The sequence below is a fragment of the Schistocerca piceifrons genome, chromosome 9 (genome assembly GCF_021461385.2).
Source record: "Schistocerca piceifrons isolate TAMUIC-IGC-003096 chromosome 9, iqSchPice1.1, whole genome shotgun sequence".
Lineage (NCBI taxonomy): Eukaryota > Metazoa > Arthropoda > Insecta > Orthoptera > Acrididae > Schistocerca > Schistocerca piceifrons.
Window position 1 is genome coordinate 179,599,707 of NC_060146.1, and position 17,964 is coordinate 179,617,670.

Genomic DNA, 17,964 nt, shown 5'->3' on the forward strand with positions numbered 1-17,964 from the left:
TATGACACAAGTGACACACAATCACATGTCCACGTTAGAAGTCATTGAGTTCCGCGGAGCGCCCCATTCTGCCCTCTCACTATGTCCAGTGACTACTGAGGTCGCTGATATGGACTGTCTGGCAGTAGGTGCCAGCACAATGCACCTAATATGAAAAATGTATGTTTTGGGGGGTGTTTGAAATCTTTTGGTCGCTTGTGTATGCTGGCCCCGTTTCTTCGGTTTCGTTGAGTTTTTGAAAGTGTGCCTATATTGTGAGTGTGTAGGTGGGTGTGAGTGGATGGGTGGGTGGGTATGTGTGTGTGTGTGTGTGTGTGTGTTTGTGTGAAAGAGAGAGAGAGAGAGAGAGAGAGATTATTTCTACTCAAATTTACAAGTTAGATACCGTCCTCGAATTGTCCTTCTGTGGCATTAGAATTACACTCCTGGAAATGGAAAAAAGAACACATTGACACCGGTGTGTCAGACCCACCATACTTGTCCCGGCCACTGCGAGAGGGCTGTACAAGCAATGATCACACGCACGGCACAGCGGACACACCAGGAACCGCGGTGTTGGCCGTCGAATGGCGCTAGCTGCGCAGCATTTGTGCACCGCCGCCGTCAGTGTCAGCCAGTTTGCCGTGGCATACGGAGCTCCATCGCAGTCTTTAACACTGGTAGCATGCCGCGACAGCGTGGACGTGAACCGTATGTGCAGTTGACGGACTTTGAGCGAGGGCGTATAGTGGGCATGCGGGAGGCCGGGTGGACGTACCGCCGAATTGCTCAACACGTGGGGCGTGAGGTCTCCACAGTACACCGATGTTGTCGCCAGTGGTCGGCGGAAGGTGCACGTGCCCGTCGACCTGGGACCGGACCGCAGCGACGCACGGATGCACGCCAAGACCGTAGGATCCTACGCAGTGCCGTAGGGGACCGCACCGCCACTTCCCAGCAAATTAGGGACACTATTGCTCCTGGGGTATCGGCGAGGACCATTCGCAACCGTCTCCATGAAGCTGGGCTACGGTCCCGCACACCGTTAGGCCGTCTTCCGCTCACGCCCCAACATCGTGCAGCCCGCCTCCAGTGGTGTCGCGACAGGCGTGAATGGAGGGACGAATGGAGACGTGTCGTCTTCAGCGATGAGAGTCGCTTCTGCCTTGGTGCCAAAGATGGTCGTATGCGTGTTTGGCGCCGTGCAGGTGAGCGCCACAATCAGGACTGCATACGACCGAGGCACACAGGGCCAACACCCGGCATCATGGTGTGGGGAGCGATCTCCTACACTGGCCGTACACCACTGGTGATCGTCGAGGGGACACTGAATAGTGCACGGTACATCCAAACCGTCATCGAACCCATCGTTCTACCATTCCTAGACCGGCAGGGGAACTTGCCGTTCCAACAGGACAATGCACGTCCGCATGTATCCCGTGCCACCCAACGTGCTCTAGAAGGTGTAAGTCAACTACCCTGGCCAGCAAGATCTCCGGATCTGTCCCCCATTGAGCATGTTTGGGACTGGATGAAGCGTCGTCTCACGCGGTCTGCACGTCCAGCACGAACGCTGGTACAACTGAGGCGCCAGGTGGAAATGGCATGGAAAGCCGTTCCACAGGACTACATCCAGCATCTCTACGATCGTCTCCATGGGAGAATAGCAGCCTGCATTGCTGCGAAAGGTGGATATACACTGTACTAGTGCCGACATTGTGCATGCTCTGTTGCCTGTGTCTATGTGCCTGTGGTTCTGTCAGTGTGATCATGTGTTGTATCTGACCCCAGGAATGTATCAATAAAGTTTCCCCTTCCTGGGACAATGAATTCACGGTGTTCTTATTTCAATTTCCAGGAGTGTATACATTTTGCGTTTGTTGAAAGTATAAGAGCTTGACTATCACCACTTCCGTGAGCAGTCACTGTTTTTTAAACGCACACCTACCTTTCAGGTTGTGACGTAAGACTCTGTTCTTCACAGCTATATTCCTTACCTTTTCATTAATTGCTGGATCTGCGCATCTACTCTTTAGTATTCTCGTGTAGTACCACGTTTCACGTGTTTCACGTGTTTGAACTGTTCGCCGCTCTTCTTTTCATTTACACGTAATGCTATGCTCCATACAAACATTGTCAGCAGAATAATATTAAAAATTAGTTCATAAAAAAGAAACTGACAGCACATAGTAAACACAGTCATAGTACTTCTTTATTAATAAACACAGCATCTAAAAAAGTAAACTTCGTCCAGTTTCTACGTGATTTGCTTCACAAATCGAACGCTGAATGTTACAAACTGATTTTTGACTTTTCTTTCTATGTATGACGTAGGGCACTTCTTGTCATATGAATGTTTCTTAGGAGGCAGCAGAGAGTAAAAATGCAGATCATTTTCGCCACACACATTGATTTTCTGCAATGCTTACAGAAAACGCTGAAGATATCAGCCAGAAAATCTGTTTGATTTGTAATGACACGATTGAGCAGACTTCCGAAAAGATATTAGTTAAGTATTCAGTAAACGACAGGACAAGTTTTCGGGCATATCGCTGTTTCATTCTACACAATACATTTCGATGCAACTAACAACATGTCTTTTTCTTGAGACCATGCTTAGAGTACGGCAGCTCACTGAAAGTGAATTACAGTTGCAACCATTTTTAAAATAGTCACAAATTTCATTTGCAAGAAAGTAATTTTTTCCTTCTAATTGCTTACTGGATAGAGTACAAAGGAAGGAAGACATTAGAGACAGTATGACTTCCTCTAAACAAAATTCGTATCATTCCAGACCTCTGACGATGTCGAATGTGTCTGTAATGGAAACCGTACAAAATTTCGTGATCCGTTCAATATTTTCTCCTATTCACGGTCGAAAATATATCCCTTTTCTAAACAGCCGTGTTCATTTTCGCCAAATAATTTTATACCAGCCTCAAGACAAACCAAATGATTACATCGTATTATCCTGTAAGAAAATTCGACTTTTTTACCAGCCTTTTTTCGCCTTCGACTGTTAGCTTTATGTTCAAGCATCACCGTTACAGTTTCGACCGTCATTTTTAAGTACAAAATTTTCTCAGCAAGCACTAGTCAGACGAATTTCAACCTCGGGCGTATATAAACGTTTCGTGGCACGTGGATAAAAATGATATGTGCTAGGAGATCATTATAATTTTTATAATTTCTGGCATGTCCTTGGGAATGAAAGTTTCCTGCTCGAAAATGATCCTGCGGTCGAAATGGCAGTCTTTATTGCTGGAAATAACAGTCGAAGACAAATAGAAAAATTTACGTCCTGTTAATCCGTTAATCCTGCTCATTGAGAGATACAAGGTTAAAGATTTGTATGATCGAGAAACTGAACATCCGCAATACCCAATGAAGAATGCCGTATTCTGGACTCTCATCAAAGGCTCGCTTGTTGCTAATTGCATCGAAGGGCCACCGCACAGCTTCAGGAATCAACAGTCTGGACCAATAACACAACTCTCGCTGCAGCATTACGTGTGGCCCTTCAGCCATCCGCTGAAAACCACGGAACGGAGGCCGTGCTCACGAGAGTTGTCGGTAGAGTTCCGGCAGCGGGTGCTTCGGCGGTTTTCCTCAGCAATCGGCAGCGCCGGCGGCTTTCACCGCCTGTAGTTGCTGGCGAGCTGTTCTCACCAGCACCACGACACTCCGCGCCAGCACCACTGCAACACGAAAACACGGCGAACTTAAGCCACGCGCTACGACTACACGAGATGTTACGTCACGAACCGTCCATATTATCAAACAGTTAAAACTAGAGAGATAGAGTGTACATGGAGAGTCATTCTGTGGTAGTTTCGAAGGCGAAACATTACGTGCATGAACCTGTGAGATAACCTGTTGGTGAATTTCTTTTCAAAATCATGCCTGGCGTTTGCGTCTGCGAGCACAAAAGCAGTAAAACTACGAATATACACTACTGGCCATTAAAATTGCTACACCACGAAGATGACGTACTACAGACGCGAAATTTAACCGACAGAAAGAAGACGCTGTGAAATGCAAATGATTAGCTTTTCAGAGCATTCACACAAGGTTGGCGCCGGTGGCGACACCTACAACGTGCTGACATCAGGAAAGTTTCCAACCGATTTCTCGTACATAAACAGCAGTTGACCAGCGTTGCCTGGTGAAACGTCGTTGTGATGCCTCGTGTAAGGAGGAGAAATGCGTATCATCACGTTTATGACATTGATAAAGGTCGGATTGTAGCCTATCGCGATTGCGGTTTATCGTATCGCGACATTGCTGCTCGCGTTGGTCGAGATCCAATGACTGTTAGCAGAATACGGAATCTGTGGGCTCAGGAGGGTAATACGGAACGCTGTGCTGGATCCCAATGGCCTCGTATCACTAGCAGTCGAGATAACAGGCATCTTATCCGAATGGCTGTAACAGATCGTGCAGCCACGTCTCGATCCCTGAGTCAACAGATGGGGACGTTTGCAAGACAACAACCGTCTGCACGAACAGTTCGACGACGTTTGCAGCAACATGGACTAACAGCTGGGAGACCATGGCTGCAGTTACCCTTGACGCTGCATCACAGACAGAAGTGCCTGCGATGGTGTACTCAACGACGAGCCTGGGTGCACGAATCGCGAAACGTCCTTTTTTCCGATGAGTCCAGGTTCTGTTTACAGCATCAGGATGGGGCATCCGTGTTTGGCGACATCGCAGTGCACGCACATTCGAAGCGTGTATTCGTCATCGCCATACTGGCGTATCACCCCGCGTATTGGTATGGGGTGCCATTGGTTACACATCTCGGTCACCTCTTGTTCGCATTGACGGCACTTTGAACAATGGACGTTACATTTTAGATGTGTTACGACCCGTGGCTCTACCCTTCATTCGATCCAGGCGAAACCCCACATTTCAGCAGGATAATGTTCGACGTCATGTTGCAGGTCCTGTACGGGCCTTTCTGGATACACAAAATGTTCGACTGCTGCCCTGCCCAGCACATTCTCCAGATCTCTCACCAATTGAAAACGTCTGGTCAATGGTGGCAGAGCGACTGGCTCGTCACAATACGCCAGTCACTACTCTCGATGAACTGTGGTATCGTGTTGAAGCTGCATGGGCAGCTGTACCTGTACACGCCATCCAAGCTATATTTGACTCAATGCCCACGTGTATCAAGGTCGTTCTTACGGCCAGAGATGGTTGTTCTGGGTACTGATTTCTCAGGATCTATGCACCCAAACTGCCTGAAAATGTAATCACATGTCAGTTCTAGTATAATATATTTTTCCAATGAATACCCGTTTATCATCTGCATTTCTTCTTGGTGTAGCAATTTTAATGGCCAGTAGCGTATCTTATTTAAAATGAGAATTATTTAAAAATGTTTTCTGTCAGCGGTTTTATTATTTAGCGTTATACGCCTTGCAATCAGAATTACGGGTAACTTTGATCAACAGTAGATCACGATACTGTTTGACGAAATTTGCGATTCCGTTATTTTTTTATCTATGTCTTACCTGAATTTGCAAATCTGAAGTAAAAGAAACGAGCCTGTGGGATCGGTGTATTCTATGGAAACATTTATTTAATTTTCGTCCTTTTCCAAGTTTTTCACTAACACTTTGCAACATTATTTTTATTTTTTATTTTAACAGAATTTAATTATCATATAAGTTCTATTTGTTTTATTTGACCGTAAATTGTGTATATCACGCACTTAACAGGTTGTTGTTTTGTTGTGGTTTTCAGTCAGAAGACTGGTTTGAAGCAGCTCTATTCTGTGCAGCCTCTTTATCTCCGAATAAATATTGCAGCCTATTTCCTGGATCTGTTTACATGGTTGGTTGGTTGATTTAGTTGGCAGAGGACACCAAACTGCGAGGCCATCTGCCCCAACGGATTAGGGAATTATGCGGAAGGAAATCGGTCGTGCCCTTTCAAAGAAACCATTCCGGCATTTTCCTGAAGTGATTTAGCGAAATCACGGTAAACGTAAATCGGGATGGCCGGACGCGGGTTTGAACCACCATCCTCCTGAATGCGAATCCAGAGTGCTAACCACTGCGCCACCTCGCTCGACCTATTTACATGTATTCATCTCTTGGTCTTCGCCTAAGATTTTTACCATCCACGCTTCTCTCCAGCACTAAAATGGTGATAAGTTGCTGTCTAAGAATGTGTGCTAGAAATCGATCCCCTCTTTTAGTTACGTTTACCACGAATTTCTTGGCTCCTCAGTTCTGTTCAGTACTTCCTCATTAGTTATGCAGTCCATCCATGTAATGTTTAGCATTCTTCGGTAGCATTGAACATTTTATTACCTGTTAAATGAAGAACTCTTCTAGTTTTCCGTAAGGAAATTCATTTATAAAATTACAGTCATATGAAAGATTAAAATTTTATATTGTCTTTCCCTATGACTGTACTTCTATGAAAAATTATTTTGGAGATGTGACGTACACCATAATCTTTACAGAACTGTGTTTCACAATTATTTACAATAATATACAATTACTGTTATTCTTATAAATTTTACTGATCTCAAGAGGCGTGTTTTCTTTGTAACTGATCACTCATGTTTGTAGAAAACTATGAGCAAATGGTAATTTGACCAATTGCCCGTTCTAGAGCACCCTAGATGTTGATTCTGTAATATATCGCTTTTCAAGTGCGCCAAAAGTAGTTAGTCTTTGTCTCGGGGTCGAGGAATACAATCTTTGTTTGAACTTGAAGTTGTAAGGTAGTCTTCGTGCCGTGGACAGAATGTGTGTCAAGCGAGATTTTTACTTCGGTAACTGTAATTTACATTGAAAATGCATTCGGTGTGTTCTAGGATTTTGTTGATTGAGGACAGTGATCAGTGTGAAGTCTGTGTATGCTCTAAAGAAAGCCCTCTTTAGTTATGTGCAGAGTACTGATGCACAAATTTCATTGTTTTCCCTTGCCCATGAAAGAAAATGCGATGAAAAAGTATCTTCACGAATGTCACCACACATGTACCTTTACATCATCCCTTTGACAAGAAGTAGTCTGGAGCTATAAGTACTGACACGAAATAAGATGAGAATTAAGTCTTTTGCTCATTACATCATCCAATTTAGAACTGTTTTGTATTACTGTTTCTCGTACTATATAGCTACGCATTTACATAGCTGTGTGACTAGGTAGAAAAATGCAATTAATTATCATCAAATTTCGTAACAATGAGTTTCAAATTGGCATAGAGAACAGTAGTACTAGAACCAGTACAAGCAAGAACTTTCAATTATTTAAATCCATGTGAATATGTGAATTTATTGCACTACCAAAGGCTTCGTAATTTCCTTATGCTGTATCATGTACCATGTCCATTTGATTTGACTTCCAGAAACATGAGTTGTTCAGTTTGCTCTACTTAGGACGCGGTGTTACTTCTTTATGTCTTCTGTATCTTTGGCTAAGCCGATCATCCGGTAGAAGTGCCTATATAACGGATTTCAAGTGCAACAAAAATTTGATTCACGTTACTTCACACAATTATTGACCAACTTTAAACATTTGAAATGCTTTCTACATATACATCCATGCTCCGCAAACCACCTGACGGTGTGTGGTGGAGGGTACCTTGAGTACCTCTATCGGTTCTCCCTTCTATTCCAGTCTCGTGTTGTTCGTGGAAAGAAGGATTGTCGGTATGCCTCTGTGTGGGCTCTACTCTCTCTGATTTTATCCTCATGGTCTCCTCGCGATATATACGTAGGAGGGAGCAATATACTGCTGGACTGCTCGGTGAATGTATGTTCTCGAAAGTTCAACAAAAGCCCGTACCGAGCTACTGGGCGTCTCTCCTGTAGTCTTCCACTGGCGTTTATCTATCATCTCCGTAACGCTTTCGCGGTTACTAAATGATCCTGTAACGAAGCGCGCTGCTCCCCGTTGGATCTTCTTTCTCTCTTCTATCAACCCTATCTTGTACGGATCCCACACCGGTGGGCAGTGTTCAAGCAGTGGGCGAACAAGTGTACTGTAACCTCCTTCCTTTGTTTTCGGAATGCATTTCCTTACGATTCTTCCAATGAATCTCAGTCTGGCATCTGCTTTACCGACGATCAACTTTATATGGTCATTCCATTTTAAATCACTCCTAATCCGTACTCCCAGATAATTTATGGAATTAACTGCTTCCAGTTGCTGACCTGCTATATTGTAGCTAAATGAAAAGGGATCTTTCTTTCTATGTATTCGCAGCACATTACACTTGTCTACATTGATATTCAATTGCCATTCCCTGCACCATTGGTCAATTCGTTGCAGATCCTCCTGCATTTCAGTACAATTTTCCATTGTTACAGCCTCTCGATATACTACAACATCATCCGCAAAAAGCCTCGGTGAACTTCCCATGTTATCCACAAGGTCCTACGACACTCCCCTGCGGCACACCTGAAATCGCTCTTACTTCGGAAGACTTCTCTCCATCGAGAATGACATGCTGCGTTGTGTTATCTAGGAACTCTTCAATCCAGTCATACAGTTGGTCTGATAGTCCATATGCTCTTACTTTGTTCATTAAACGACCGTGAGAAACTGTATCAGACGTCTTGCGGAAGTCAAGAAACACCTGGGAACCCGTGTCTATGGCCCTCTGAGTCTCGTGGCGAATAGCGCGAGCTGGATTTCACACCATCGTCTTTTTAGAAACCGTGCTGATTCCTACAGAGTAGATTTCTAGTCTCCAGAAAAGTCATTATGCTCGAACATAATACATGTTCCAAAATTCTACAACTGATCGACGTTAGAGATATAGGTCTATAGTTCTGCACATCTCTTAGACGTCCCTTCTTGAAAACGGGGATGACCTGTGCCCTTTTCCAATCTTTTGGAACGCTACGCTCTTCTAGAGACCTACGGTACACCACTGCAAGAAGGTGGCCAAATTTCATGATCTACTCGTTAGGAGGTACACTCTTTCGCTTCAGCCGAGCGCTGTGGCTCAGCGGTTCTAGGCGCTACAGTCCGGAACCGCGCTGCTGTTACGGTCGCATGTTCGAATCCTGCCTCGAGGATGGATGTGTGTGATGGCCTTAGGTTGTATGTTGTATTTTAACTTGGGACCTAGAAACGACGGAGAGGCTCCGTCCCCGCGACAGCCACAGTGGTCCACAACCCCACGACGACTACCGCAGTCCACTTCACCCCTCGCCGCCCCACACCGAACCCAGAGTTATTGTGCGGTTTGGCCCCCGGTGGACCCCCCAGGGAACGTCTCACACCAGACCAGTGTAACCCCTATGTTTGCGTGGTGGTGTACGCGTACGTGGAGAACTTGTTTGAGCAGCAACCGCCGACATAGTGTAACTGCGCGGAGTAAGGGGAACCAGTCTGCATTCGCCGAGGCAGATGGAAAACAGCCTAAAACCATCCACAGACTGGCCGGCTCACCGGACCTCGACACAAGCCCGCCGGGCGGATTCGTGCCGCAGACCAGGCGCTCCTTCCCGCTCTGGATGTCCTTAGGTTAATTATGTTTAAGTAGTTCTATGTCTAGGGAACTGATGACCTGAGATGTTAAATCCCATAGTGCTCAGAGCCATTTGAGCCACCCCCTCTGCCATACACTTCAATGGTTAGCAGAGTACAGATGTAGGTGTAGTTCTCAAGCGATGCTCATCACTGACCACAGAAATGTGTGTCCTAAGAGGGGCCACTATTTCTTTTTAACTCCCTACGTACAATCATTGTGCTAGCTGGATGCTGGTAGCCCTTTAGAGCTCACGATTGATTACTCCCACTGATTTCATACGATTATTTTAACAACGTCACTGTGCAGTGCTCGATAGTCCTTGCCTGTCATCACATGAAGCTTCCCTGGTCTTGGTTTAGCTCTGTTTGTTCCTTATCGTTTCCACTTTACGACAGTTCCACCAACAGTGGACTTGAGCAGATTTAGAAAGGCTGAACTGTACCTGATGGGTTTTTTACTGGGATGACACCCAATGACTAGTCCACGTTCGAAGTCACTAAGCTCTGCTGACCAACCCATCCTGCTGTTACCGCTTCTCCACTCACAACACAACATCCCCTCCTTGTTTTACACTGGCGGGTCCACCTGTCGTGACATCTAGTTGTCAGTTGAGCGTTACAAAGATTTGTCCGGATACTTTTGACCAGGTAGTGTATCATGATACTGGACACACAACATGGTTACCTCTGGGTCGCATAGTGGGTAAGCTGGACAGCAGGCGTTGAGTTTCTGACATATTAAAGCCGATGTCCGTGTCCTATCTTCGAAGTATCGATGGCATCGTTCAGCAAGATAACACAAGACCGGATCTTTTTCTTGCTGACACGCCTCGATGCAGAAAAGCTCGATTGTTGCCCTCGTCAGCACATCGTCCTGATGATTAACCCACCCTTCCAAGGTTGTGGCACACCACACTCGCCCTCTTTACGATTGATGGACTCTAGTGTAAAGTTGAAGCGCGATGTAATGACTTAGCAGGCTCCGTCATCCAAGTTTATTTCGACTTGATGCCAGTGGTTAGTGTGGTTAGTGGTTTTTTTTTAACGTCCCGTCGACAACGAGGTCATTAGGGACGGAGCGCAAGCTCGGGTTAGGGAAGGATGGGGAAGGAAATCGGCCGTGCCCTTTCAAAGGAACCATCCCGGCATTTGCCTGAAACGATTTAGGGAAATCATGGAAAACCTAAATCAGGATGGCTGGAGACGGGATTGAACCATCGTCCTCCCGAATGCGAGTCCAGTGTGCTAACCACTGCGCCACCTCGCTCGGTGACTTGATGCCAGGTTGTGTTAGAGCCATTCCTGCTGCCAGAGGTCTACTAAATTTGTCTCTTTGATACCTCCAAATCATGTAATCTTCCTAGTTTAAGACACATTCTGAAACTTCAAGGGGTCGGCAGTTTAGAATTGGAGGGAAATGTAGGGAGTCAAGGTCGTAGAGACCAGGAGAGGAATACAGTAAGCAGATTCAAACTGGTGTAATTTATAGGAGTTATCGGAGAAGAAGAAGAAGAAGAAGAAGAAGAAGAAGAAGAAAGGAGGAGGAGAAGAAGAAACTTGTGCAGGACAGTGTACTATGGAAAGCTTCATCAAATCAGCGTTCAGCCTGAAGACCACAACAATAATAACTACTTTTCTGTATAAGCACAATAAGTCGAATTTCGCTGTAGTTCGTGGTGGTGACAATTAAATGGCTAGCAGTGTAACACATGGCTGAAGCGCAGTGGTTTTGTGTTTCGACTTACCCCCAGATATGAGGAAGAGGTAGAGCAGCACCAGCATAGCGACAATGTCCAGGTCGAAGTAGGTGCGAACCCCAAACCACAGCGCCACTGCTGTGGTGGCGATATGCATGGCCGAGAAGCCCCACACCCACGCCATCACTAGCCGCGGATCACTCTGGGAACAGCCAGCGAAAAGCTCCCTGTCAAAACAGCTAAAGCATCCAGAAGACATGGTCGGATGTCAGTGAACTTCATACACATACACATCATCGGTGGGTAGGTAGTGCGTTAGTGTTCCTGGTGTTTAACGTCGTTAGCAGGCCTGGCATGGTATATAAGAGGCGAAAACAGCATATGGCATTGAGTAACCACTGTGAAGATGTTGTTGCACAGTCGTGTAAGACAGCGTTATCAGGAATTAACAGACTTTGAAAGATGCCTCTTTGTGAGTCACTATTTGGCAATGTCCAGAGTTTTGGGGCATTCAGTTATGACCGTGGCTCGATGCTGGGCCACATGGGAACATGAGGACAGGTGTACACGTCATCAAGCTTCTGGTCTACTGTGTCTGACCCCCATAGTGGACGTCGTCTTACTGTGCACCAAGCACATCATAACCCCTTCACACCTGTGTCTGCCTCTGGAAACAAGTAACAGCAACATAGTGTGACATCCCACACCACTGGTCAGACACTACCTGCTGCCACACTTTGGAATACTGCCCTATGCGTAGAGTCTATCAACAGATGACTGCATTTGGAGTAGTGCCATGACCAGGATGTGTGGACTGATGATGAATGACGTTATGTTCACAATGAATCATGCTTGTGCACTTCTTCTGGGTGACCATGCTGACGACTTCAGGAGAGGTTCCATTCTTCCAATATTTTGGAGTGGCAGAGCATTGTTATTCCTGGCCTCATGGTGTGGGAAGCCATCAGCTTTGAGTTCAGGTCGTGGATGGTAGTGATAAAGGTACTCAGAGAGCACAGTGGTATGTCATGAACATCCTGTGTCTTTATGTGTTACTTCTCATACAGTAGTATCTTTGTGCCATTTTTCAAGATGACAACGCTCGTCTACACATGACAGGTATGTCTATGATGTGTTTGCATGGTGTTGAGGTACTCCCATGGCCAGCAAGATCCCCAGATCTGTCCCAAATACGAAAAGTGTAGGAACAGCTCGGACGTCAACTCCTTCCCAGCGGAGTATTCAGGACATTAAGGACGAGTTACGACAGTTCCAGTTTGCCTCAGAAAGTATACGACGGCTTTATCACATCCTTCACAACGGAATCAGTGGATGCATCCAGGCCAGAGAGGGTGTAACATATACTCAGAAGTGGGCTCGTATTGCCAAGTCCTCTGTAACCGCAGAAAAAAACCACATAGCTTCTCAACCCATCAAGTTTTATTTCATCTCCTCCTTCACTTCTGGCTGCTTCACTTTGTGTGTGTCCGCCCCCGGTAGCTGAGTGGTCAGCGCGACAGAATGTCAATCCTAAGGGTCCGGGTTCGATTTCCGGCTGGGTCGGAGATTTTCTCCGAACAGGGACTGGGTGCTGTGTTGTCCTAATCATCATAAGTTCATCCCTATCGACGCGCAAGTCGCCGAAGTGCCGTCAGATCGAAAGACTTGCACCCAGCGAGTGGTCTACCCGACGGAAGCCCTAGCCACACGACATCTACACTTACTTTCAGTGTCAGGCTCTTTATGTACAGGGAGCAGAGACGGATGGGTTCTCATTTGAGCGACTTGATGGTCTACAAATCGGAAAATTCACAAGCGACATCTGCAAGGGGCAGATTTTCAAGGCACAGCTCCTTGGGACTAGCATCACAGAAACGGCGAAGCCAATCGGCTGTTCGTCTGGTACTGTCGTAAGCATCTGTGGGAAGCGGTTGCTGGATGGTGAAGCCAAGAGTACGTGACAAGATGTTGGACTCCAAACTTCATCACAATACGTGGAGGTTGGAGTCTTGTCCACTTTGTAAAGCAGGATAGATGGTGATCTGTGGGTGATATAACGGCAGAGCGCAATGCTGGTGAAGATAAATGTTTCGGAACATGCCGCCCAGAGCTCATTGTTGAACATGGGCTCCGGAGCAGACAGCCCTTGCGTGTTCCCATGTTGACCCAATGGCATCATCAGCTACGATTATAGTGGGCACGAGAACACCGAAATTGGCCCGTGTATAAATTGAAGCGTATTGCCTGGTCGAATTTATCATGTTCCTTGTTACGAAAGATCGATGGTCGTACCTGCATATGCTGTCACCCAGACAAATGGTTGCTCGAAAAATGCAGCGTGCGATGGACACAGGCCAGTCGGGGTGGTACTGTGCTACATGGAGTATTCACCTTGATTTTCATGAGTTCTAGTGGTAGTAATCGAAGGAACCATCACAACAAGGAAGAACGTGAACTTCATTGGGAACCGTAAGCATCCCTTATGCTTAGTTTCTTCTCCGGCGGTGATGGGATTTTCCATCAGAGTAACTGTCGGTGGCACTAAGCCAGAACTGTGGTAGAAAGGTTCGAGGGGTACGATAGTGAAGTCACGTCGATGTCTTGGCCATCACATTTAACTAAAAAGATAACACAACCAAACAACAACAAAAGTTGATAGCAGAGATTTCATCATTTTGCCTAAGACGAGTTCAAAATGTTTCTTACCTTTCTTTGTCCAATGAGCAGGACGATGTTGAAGATCTGTTTGATGATGGTGAAGCCCGTGTACAAGAAGCACGACAACATTCTCTCTACAAAAGTCAAACAGCAACTATTAAAAGGAAAATTCAGAATCGTTTGCAACGGACAGCTTAGTTTGTAGTCTTATAAATACATATTAACGAAGTTTCCAAAGACGTTGATAAATGTTTTGTAGCCAGTTCTTTGACACTAAAGTTTGAAAATACATAATACATGCAGTTCATTTCCTGTAAAAGGTCTCTTTCCAATACATGCCTAAAATGTGATGCCAAACGGATAGAAGAAACTGAAGTGATAAATTCTTCGGATAATAATATGATAATAGAGTCAACTAGGAATTACACGCCACAAAACTACTAAAGCACCTAAACATATCATTATTTTCAGTGTGGGGTGTTTTCAGATGCAGCTGATAAGATAGTAGAAAAGCTAGTACATTCGCTTACTTTCATCACCTAGTATCATACGGGACCATTTTTTGGGGTAACTCATGAAGGCAAGCTAACGTTTTATGAGTCCAAAAGCGTGTAACAAGAATTAATGTGGAGTGAAATTCCTACACTGGAACTGGAGGTGCTTACTCCACAATGACATTTTCAGACCAACAGTTCTGTTCCGGAATCGATACTAGAATTAAGAACAAACTACATGGAGATTTAAAATCACTTACTTCGGACCACAGTGGTGTCCATTATTCAGGAACTATACATTCACAATAACTTGCCAAAAGCCATGAGAAGTTAGCTACTATTGCTTACGAGGGGCCTTAAGGGTTTATTGGTGGCCAATTCCTTTTACTCCACTGACGAATTCCTTAGCAGAATCGATTGATATGTTATAAATTATTAATAATACCAAGTACCGTGAGTATTGGGTATAATATGACATCCGCACATCTTCAGTGCAGTAGTGGCATCAACGCAAATACACTGAGATCCAAAATTAAAGGCCGGCCGGTGTGGCCGAGCGGTTCTAGGTGCTTCAGTCAGGAACCGCGCGACCGCTACGGTCGCAGGTTCGAATCCTGCTTCGGGCATGAATGTGTGTGCTGTCCTTAGATTAGTTAGGTTTAAGTAGTTCTAAGTTCTAGGGGACTGATGACCTCAACTGTTAAGTCCCATAGTGCTCAGAACCATTGAACCAAAATTAAAGCAACAAAGCGGAATTCTGCAAGGTTGCGTTTATTTTGCAACAAAACAGTATAATCAGGTGATAGTAAAGTAGAAACAATGTAAAGAATACAGACCGTGAATAACTGCAACATAAATAACGAAGGACAAAAATGTTCTTCGTTTTTCTCCAACTTAATGGATTTGCACACACATTCCGACAACTGGTTAATGTGCACAGTGCGAGGAGTGACCACCTGTGGGAGCAGTGTAGACCTGACAACGATAGGGCATGCTGTGAATGACGTCATCAATCTCAAGTTGAGGCAGTAATGCCCACTCTTCATGCAGAGCTGCTCGCAAATGTTGGAGAGTGGTTGGTGGATGGTGACGTCGTGCAATCCATATCCCAAGCCCTCCCCAGACGTGCTGTATGGGATTCAAACTGGGAGAGCGAGCGGGTCACGCTTTCGTTTCCAAGAAAACATCAACGACCCGTGCTCTATGTGGTGGAGCGTTCTCGTTCTTTAATACAAAGTTGGAGCTCGCAGCACCTTGCAGGAACCGTACATGAAGTCCGAAGACCTCCTTGCGATATCTGACAGCAATTAAAACTTGCCGATTCACCCGTACAGTTTCATGACGATGTGTTCGAGCGGTCAACATAATCAGCGATGTTTCTCGATATCGATCTCTTTACACAAAGTTTGGCTCCCGAAATCGTGTTCCACGCCCCCTCCAGAAGCTAATCCGTCAAGAATCATTCTCCACACTAAATCGGGACTCATCTCTGAAGAGAACATTGGCCCACTGTCCGACCGCCCAGATGGCATGTAAACGACTCAGCTCTAGACGTTCCCTTCAGTAAAGACGCATCAGAGATACACATACAGCAGGTCTCCAACAATAAAGGCCACTCTTCGGAGGTCTTCTGTACACCATTTACCTCCATACAACACATCCAGGGGATGCTGGGAGGTCAGATGCCAGATGCCGTGCCGTACTGAGATGGTCCCATCGTGCCCTTACAGCCAAATAACGGTCCTCTCTTTCCGATGTCTCGCGTGGTCGTCCCTGCCCTGGTTTTCGGAATACATTTTCGGTCTCTACAAACTGTCGCCACATCCGAGAAACATCAGAACGATTCACATTAAGCCGTCGGTCCACATCAATCTGCGACTGTCCTGCTTCCATTCTTCCTATGGCAATACGCCGGAGGGATCCTGGTAGGTCTCTGTGTCATACTGCACCGCCTGTGCCTCTGTACACAGCGATTGTGGATGTGGGAATACATGGCAAACACTAAACAGTTTGAAACTTTTTGGCAGATTCAAACTGTGTGCCGGATCGAGACTCGAACTCGGGACCTTTGCCTTTCGCGGGCAAGTGCTCTACCATCCGAGCTACCCAAACACGACTCATGACCAGTCCTCACAGCTTCAATTCTGCCGGTACCTCGTCACCTACTTTCCAAACTTCACAGAAGCTCTCCTGCGAACTTGCAGAACTAGCACTCCTGGAAGAAAGGATATTGTGGAGACATGGCTTAGCCACAGCCTGGGGGATGTTTCCAGAATGAGATTTTCACTCTGCAGCGGAGTGTGAGCTGATATGAAACTTACTGGCAGATTAAAACTGTGTGCTGGACCGAGACTCGAATTCGAGGCTTTGCCTTTCGCGAGGAAATGCTCTACCATCTGAGCTACCCAAGCACGACTCACGACCCGTCCTCACAGCTTCAGTTCCGCCAGTACTTTGTCTCCTACTATCGAAACTTCACAGAAGCTCTCCTGCGAACTTGAAGAACTAGCACCCCTGGAAGAAAGGATATTGTGGAGACATGGCTTAGCCACAACCTGGGGGATGTTTCCAGAATGAGATTTTCACTCTGCAGCGGAGTGTGGGCTGATATGAAACTTACTGGCAGATTAAAACTGTGTGCCGGACCGAGACTCGAATTCGAGGCTTTGCCTTTCGCGAGGAAGTGCTCTACCATCTGAGCTACCCAAGCACGACTCACGACCCGTCCTCACAGCTTCAATTCTGCCAGTACCTCGTCTCCTACTATCCAAACTTCACAGAAGCTCTTCTGCGAACTTGCAGAACTAGCACTCCTGGAAGAAAGGATATTGTGGAGACATGGCTTAGCCACAGCCTGGGGGATGTTTCCAGAATGAGATTTTCACTCTGCAGCGGAGTGTGAGCTGATATGAAACTTACCGGCAGATTAAAACTGTGTGCTGGAAAGTAGGAGACGAGGTACTGGCGGAACTGAAGCTTTGAGGACGGGGCGTGAGTCGTGCTTGGGTAGCTCAGTTGGTAGAGCACTTCCCGCGAAAGGCAAAGGTCCCGAGTTCGAGTCTCGGTCCCCCACACAGTTTTAATCTGCCAGGAAGTTTCATATTAGCGCACACTCCGCTGCAGAGTGAAAATTTCATTCTACTACCCAGTTTGATAGGTGCTGTGAAGTCATTGATGGCGTGGCTGTCCGTTGACCGGAACGTCATCTTCCGTACAGAACGCGGTCGTACGGACATCTATTGACAGTTCGTGTGATTACATAGTGAATTAGACACAGGACGGGGAAATCGGTTTGTTGCTTTACTTCTGGACACCAGTGTAATTGTTCCAGAATTATGGCCTGTTGGATGATGCGTAGCCCCAATAGCCTGATAACTGTCATATGCACGTCAGTGCATCTTACATTTATATGTTTTGTCAGAAATTTGCTATCAGTTCTTAAACGAAAATAGGAGTATTTTTAAAATTTTTGCATTATTTATCATCCATTCGGTTTTATGTGCAGCTGTAAGGAACGAGCTTTTGCGAGGTATCCGACTGCAGATGTCCATTGCATACAGTTACCTTCACAATCTTCGCTCGGAAACTACTTGGATGCACCTCCATCGCCGACAGCAGCAATTTCTGAC

The 17,964-nt window shown here is 45.9% G+C and overlaps 1 protein-coding gene across 1 annotated transcript in view; it reads right to left on the reverse strand.

Annotated features, from left to right (window-relative positions):
• Positions 1–2,173: 2,173 nt before the first annotated feature.
• Positions 2,174–17,964, reverse strand: part of LOC124716830 — a 31,347-nt gene continuing 15,556 nt past the window's right edge. The window contains exons 4-6 of the mRNA XM_047243384.1: positions 13,890–13,975; positions 11,232–11,385; positions 2,174–3,677 (exon numbers count right to left, since the gene is read on the reverse strand). Of these exons, the coding sequence (XP_047099340.1) occupies positions 3,589–3,677; positions 11,232–11,385; positions 13,890–13,975 (329 nt within the window). The 3' untranslated portion in view covers positions 2,174–3,588. The remainder of the gene's footprint in view (positions 3,678–11,231; positions 11,386–13,889; positions 13,976–17,964) is intronic.